At 26.7% G+C, this 7037-nt stretch overlaps 1 protein-coding gene across 1 annotated transcript; it reads left to right on the forward strand.

The window, feature by feature from the left end:
- The first annotated feature begins 4054 nt into the window (after nucleotides 1-4054).
- LOC137832526 (albumin-1-like) lies at nucleotides 4055-4707 on the forward strand. The gene is made up of 2 exons (XM_068640732.1): nucleotides 4055-4180; nucleotides 4281-4707. The coding sequence occupies exons 1-2, from the start codon at nucleotides 4114-4116 to the stop codon at nucleotides 4613-4615; spliced, it is 402 nt and encodes a 133-aa protein (XP_068496833.1). The 5' UTR covers nucleotides 4055-4113; the 3' UTR covers nucleotides 4616-4707.
- The last annotated feature ends 2330 nt before the right edge of the window (nucleotides 4708-7037 follow it).

Raw genomic sequence — 7037 nt, forward strand, 5'->3', positions numbered from 1 at the left:
TACTTTGTAACATTCTTCGGATTTTGGTGATAGTTGTATCTATTGGTTGGATCAACATAAGTAAGTGAAGGAGCGGGGTGAAGAAGTCAGACAAGCTTTAATGTAAAGGTGTCACGGAGAACATCACTCTGCTAGCATTTAAGGGTGTATAAGTTTCAAATATACCAACACATTTCTTTTTTAAATTTTATGGATTGGGAGGTAAATCTTTGTAAGTTGACTTCCTTGTTACCTTTTCTTCTATGCTAATATATCAAGCAACTAATGCTCGGAGGTCATCTATGTTAAGAGGGGGATCAACATACAAAGTATATGAGAAAGGATCGGGTTGAAGTCCAACCTTAATCGAATGTATTGCCACGACCAGATGCAGATCAAGAAAGTTCAAAGATGTTTTAGCAAAGTGAGTCATGTATTACCTTTATGAGTCATTTTCTCCTTGAAAAAACGTGTTTGAATGATGCTAAATCGGTGACAATGGGTTTTGGAACCGACAAACCGAGTTATAAACCCTATGCAAAAAAGAGGATGAAGACGAGAAGGAAAAAAAGGAGGAATCTCCTCAACCACCTACTAAGAAGAGGAAATCAAAATTATACTGGTATATAATTGTTTTGTGCCTTTGTTAGTACTTTCTAAATGTTAGTGAAATTTAGGTATTAGGACAAAGGTTTACCATCCTGGACCTGTCACCCTATGTTGTTGTGGTTTAATATTAAAATTTCTGGACGTTATCATTGATGTAAACTATTCAAACTAGGCTTGTTAAATACTTGTCCAGTTTTTTTCTATTAAGTTATATAAATACACCCAAGATTTAAATATGTTTGATTATTTAAATGAGTTGAGTTCAAATTTGAAAATAATATTTTATCATGCTTTTGAATACACGTCCAGGTTTGAATATTGATGAATACATGTCTTTGAATGCTTTTTAATATATTCAGGTATAGAAAAACAAAGTTTTCAATACCTTTAGGTATTGAAAAGAAAAGAAAATTACAGTTACATACGGATTTTTCGGTATGTAATACATAAGTAATTACATACAAAAAATATTCATATGTAACTTTCTGGTGAAATTATATACGGAAATATCGGTATGTAAGTCTAATAGACAATTACATACGGATAAATTTGTATGCAATTACATATGGATTTTAAATCCGTTTGTAAAGTTATCTATGACAGTTTTACATACGTTTTTTTTCCGTATGTAATCTGTATGTAACTATGCTTTATATACAGATTTTATTTCTTACATATGGATTAATGTTGTATATAATACCAAATTTTCTTATAGTGTGTTCGAATCTTAGCACTATTCGATTCTACTATATTTCATGTCGAATAACGTGAATCTCTTCGCGTTGTTGCTCTCTAAGCTTCTGAATCTCAGTCTAAAGTTAGGCTACTAAGAATCCCATGTTTTTATCCAATTGTTGGCGTATCCTAATGATAACATTTAGTATTGTGGTCTCCTTATTTATTGTAGAATTAAAAGCATTATGCACTGTAGTTTCATTCTTTTGTGTAGCATAATCAATATAAGCTTTCAAGGCTTTTAAGATTAAAGAATGCATCCCAAATTAGGGTGTATTAATTGTTGTTTTCCTTATGGTGAATATCATAATGTGGTTCTGGAAAAATATTACTAGGGTCCCGCAATGGTCGCAAAATTTTTTTTTTAATCAGCAAATAGCAATGAAATTAAATGGGACCATTTCAGGGGTGATCCAACCCTTATACAGTAAAATGATATTCACAGATTACCTTTCCAACTGCAAATCAGCCAACAAAATCTCCTACAGTTAAACCCATCTCTATCAAAATAACAAAGAATAACAATGATCAATCCTCATAACAAAACTAAATTGAATGCATACAAACCAAATTTCAAGTCACCAATTTATTTTTACTGGGCTTAAGATTTAGTCGCCTTTGGTGGTGAATCCGAGTTGATCAAATTGTCTGCTCTTTATCTTGACAAATTGTCGAGCTTTGATGATAAAATCTGAAAAAAAGTCCACTTATAGAAGATTCTTCGACGCTCAAATTAGTAAAAGTATAAAGATACATGAATAATGAGTAAATGAAAGTATTAAGGGTAGAAATACTCATTGGAATTGTATATAAAGACTTATGACATGTATACATAACTGTTTCAGTAATTAATAATAATATTGATTTTTACATCTACTGAGATAGTTATAATCAGGTTCGGGTGATTACCATTCAATATCAGCAAAATATAAGGATAACTGCATATAGTTAATGTTCATATTATTTAACACATACTAACTGCTCTAAATTTATTGGTTCGGATAATAAAATACTTAAAAAATTTGTATAAAATAATATGAATATGTTAAGTTTTATTAAAATTAAAATATTATAAAAGAGATATAACATACATAAAGTAATCCTTATTTTCTTTATTTAGAACATTAATTATCATCATAATTACTTGACTAAGTCCTACGAAGATATTGTTTTTTAAAGATAAATATATATAAATATTATCTTGAAAAAAAAGGAACATAGCACATTTTACACATCTTGAAGTGCTAGGACTTAAGTATACATTTTGCTATAATAATAATAATAATAATAATAATAATAATAATAATAATAATAATAATAATAATAATAATAATGTAACTTTTAGTAAACAGTTACATGTGAAAGCGATTTTGTGTTGGGGTTTATAAGCTCTAGTTTTCTAATATCATGATATCTTTTTCTTTAAAATGTTTATATATTTAATGGCAACGTATTTTTTATATTTTAAATGTGTAGACTGCTTTTTCTGTTATGTATTTAATTATTTCTTTGATGAAAACTTTAAAAATATTCGTTTTTGTAGCTTTAATTCTATTAGAAGTTTTTATGAAGACTTATCTAAAATATAAACATGAATTAAAACTAGAACTTATAAACAATAGGTTGAATCAATTTTTCTGATTCATTGATTGATTTGTTTGTGTGTGATCACAATCTCCCACAACCAAAGTGGCAGTATTTCAGTTGAGATGTAACAGCGAGAAAGTTGGAACTGAAACCCCCTTTTATAGCAAACTTGTAATGAAGAAAAAATAAGTGTGAGGGTGCATTGTTTTTTTCTAAAGAAAAAGACTAGTTCCAAATTTTATATATCTTTCATAACTAATATATTTTCTAAAGCAATTGAAACGAAAACAAAAAGTTTAATAAAATTTAATAACATAGAACTATTTTTTTATATTTCTTCTATTTTAGTGATTTAAAAAGTTAATTAATTACTTAAAGTAACTAAGTATTTATTTAAATTGTAGTAATAAATTATATCCAAATAAAAATAATTAAATACACAATTTTAAAAATAAATAACATAAAATAATAAATGTAATTAATGTTATTTCACTAAAATTTAAAAAATTAAAAAATGGAAAAACCAAAAATAAATTGAAAAACGAAAGAGAATAGTAGTGGTGCATTTATGACTTGTAATCATGTTTATAATATTTTTTTAAAAAATTTATCCATTTATGAACAAACGAAACAAAACTGTACCAATATATTTTCCTTGATTGGTTCTGCAATAATTGCTGCCTAAAATGATTATTTTTTTTGCAGTACATATAAAATAACTTGCATGAAAAAGAAGAACTGAAAAGACTGAAGAACAGAGGAATCAATGAACCAAATAGGCAATTAGATTATGGATGAGAACTGAGGATTCCAGAAAAGGAATGTATAAACATTTCTGAGGAAAATACGAAAATAGTTATATTGTTTGGATGATAGCAAATAAAATGAATTTGTAGAAATTTTTTTTATTAAAGTTCGTGAATGATTGGGAAAGAATTTTTAACTTTTTCTAAATGTTAAAAAGGTAAATATATAAATTTCTTTTTATCTTTAAAAAATAATTAAAAATAAAATAAAAAATATTTTTTTATATTATTTTCGGTTGAATAATACAAATTTTACAATTTTATACTTATGTTATAATTTATTTTCTTTTATTATTATTTTCTGTTAGTTGCATAGGAAAAACAACGGTGGACTAATGCCTATAAATTGTTACATGCAGGAAGAGACTAACACACCACAAAACTGAGAATAACACATATGCAAAATCAAAGAATGGCTCATCTTAGGGTTGCTCCTTTGGTTCTGTTCTTGCTTGCCACTTTCAGTATGTAACTATTGTTCATCATTTATGTTTATATATTTGAGAAGTACACAAAATTATTATACATACTTCATTTCTTCTGACTCTGAAATTTGATTTTTAGTAATGTTTTCGATGAAGAAGATAGAAGCTGTAGACTGTTCAGGTGCTTGTTCACCGTTTGAGACGCTACCATGCAGGTCATATGATTGTCGCTGTGTCCCTGCTGGACTATTTGCTGGTTTCTGCATTCATCCAACTGGACTTTCATCATCTGTGGCAAAGATGATTGATGAACATTCCAACTTATGTCAGTCTGATGAAGAATGCATCAAGAAAGGAAGTGGAAATTTTTGTGCTCGTTATCCCAATCACTATGTGGATTATGGTTGGTGCTTTAACTCTGGTTCTGAAGAACTTAAAGGGTTTTTGGCCATGCCTAGAGCAATCTCTAAGTAATGTGTATGCCGCTGAAAAGTGGTCATGCTAATCATGCATGGTTATGCATGATGCATCTACTGCTATAAATAAAATGAGAGTGTTTCATCCTATACTCGTACTTAATGAAGAAATGAAAACGTAGTGATATTTTCTGCTGTAGGAAATATATAAGAAAAAATAGAGAGAAATAGGTACTCTCGAGCTTAAAGTAGTAGCACTTAACACATGAACAAGAAAACTGTGAAGAAGTTGTCACTGTTTCTATATCATGCTCTTAGAGCTTGTGTCATTCCATAAAGAAAGTTCAACCACAAAACCTTGAGGTTCTCGAGCATAGACCTCTTTCAATGCACCATTCAAAAATGACTTCATATTTTATTAGAATAATTTTGAAGAGTAAGGGAAATTATAAGGTTCTAATGGTGTCTAAACTTGTAGCTGTAATAAATGTCTCTTCAAAATCAAAATCAAAATCAAAATCAAAATCAACATGGGTTGTTATTTTTCACCTTTATATCTCCTTCAAATTCTTGTTGAAAAGTATCCTATGCTTCCTTAACTGTTTTTCTTTTGATGATGATCTTAGAAATGAAATATGACTAATGGAACTCCTATTTCAATCATCCCAAAAGTTATAGTATAAGTGATTTTCTTTGTTTTCTTTTCACTGTGGCTTCAATGGCTTGCTCATCATATTGTGTTTGTATGAAATCTGAAACATCCAAAAATGTAAATGAAGTTTCAATTTTTATAACCCAAAAATCATAATTTTCTTTTTGAAATAAAGGAACTTTTATAAATAATTGCTCTATTTTTATTGTCGGACGCAAGATACATATTAAATAACTTAAGTAAACTAATTTAAATTTATTAAAAAATTATTAATTAATTTTTTTTATTAAAACTATTATGAATATAGTATAGTGTTCTTAGTAGTGTATTTAATGCAAATAATTTTTTCATTGATTATCTGTTATTCCACACTATCAATAGTGAAAAAGGTTCCGTACTCAGTAATTGTAGATTAAGATAAATTTAAAGACGTGTTTGGTGTGCAAGAAAAGAAAGCCATGAAAAGACGTGAAACATCATAAATAGGTGTGTCGCTAAAAAACGATGATAAAAATGTAACAAAATTAATTTTATTTTCTTTCTTTTAATTTATTCAAGTCATGGAAAACAAAGAAGTTAGAATTAGGAGAACCACATAATTCATTATGTGAGTTTTTTTAAGGGATAATGGATTATGTTTGGAAACTAATTAATTTTATGATTTTTTTAGTTGTTAATCGATTGTTTTTTATATAAAAAAAGAAGCTGAAGAAATCGTTGTACTACATCATAAATTAATTTAACTTATATTTGTTCTATTTTAGTTATTTAAAAGTTAATTAATTAATTATTTAAAGTAATTAAGTATTTATTTAAATTATGATAATAAATTATATTTAATTACAAACAATCAAATACACAATTTTAAAAATAAATATCATAAAAAATTAAGTGTAGTTTATGTTACTTTACTAAAATTAAAAAACAAAAAATTTGAAAAACATAAAACAATTGAAAACCAAAAATAAATTGAAAATCGAAAAGAATATAAGTGGTGCTTAATCAAGAGTTCTTTCCAAATTATCCATTTATGTACAAAGAAACAAAATTGTACCAATGCTTCGAAAATAATTCGCACGAAGACAGGAAGATACATATTAAATAATTTTTTATATACATTTATGAGGAACAAGTAACAAAGGAGACAGAGAAATCAATGAATGAAAGGAGAAGAAAAAATAAAATTGGAAAGACTGAAAAAGCATAGAATCATTGTACGAGCAGAAGCAGAGGAATCAATGACCTAGAATAGACAAACTGTGTATACGACAAGAGTGGCATGTTTTTTATATAAAAAAGTTAGAAAATGAAATTTTTTATATTTATTTTTTGGTTTTGAATAATTGAAATTTTATAATTTACATTTATAATTATTATTTTTTATTATTTTCTTTTAGTGACACGGCAAGCAAAACCAGAGTTGTTTTACAGTGTGTTAGGATTATGGATAAGATGTCTGAAGAGCAATGAATTTGAAATAATCTTACATAGAAAGATGGGAAGAAACTTAGGTTCTTTAGAACAAGATAAGATAGTTAGATTAAATTTGTAATAAAAATTTATTAAAATTTGTAAGAGATATAGGTGTAGAAAGTTTTTAATTTTTTTTAAATGTTAAAAATATGACTTCATAAATTTATTTTTATTTAAAAATAATTAAAAAATAAATAATTTATTTTTTAAGTAATAGTTAATTAAAATTTTGTATATTATTTTTGATTGAATAATTAAAATTTTATAATTTTTTACCTTTATATTATTAATTTATTTTCTTTTATTATTATTTTGTTTGTAACATAGGAAAAAACAACAGTAGACTAATGGCTAT

The sequence above is a fragment of the Phaseolus vulgaris genome, chromosome 11 (assembly GCF_000499845.2).
Source record: "Phaseolus vulgaris cultivar G19833 chromosome 11, P. vulgaris v2.0, whole genome shotgun sequence".
Taxonomy (NCBI): Eukaryota; Viridiplantae; Streptophyta; class Magnoliopsida; order Fabales; family Fabaceae; genus Phaseolus; species Phaseolus vulgaris.

What these genes read in the sequence shown, in the direction of transcription:
- LOC137832526 (XM_068640732.1), top strand. Translation starts at nt 4,114, where the DNA reads ATGCAAAATCAAAGAATGGCTCATCTTAGGGTTGCTCCTTTGGTTCTG. An exon ending in GTTCTTGCTTGCCACTTTCA is followed by an intron (nt 4,181 to 4,280) that starts GTATGTAACTAT and finishes TTTGATTTTTAG; the next exon opens with TAATGTTTTCGATGAAGAAG.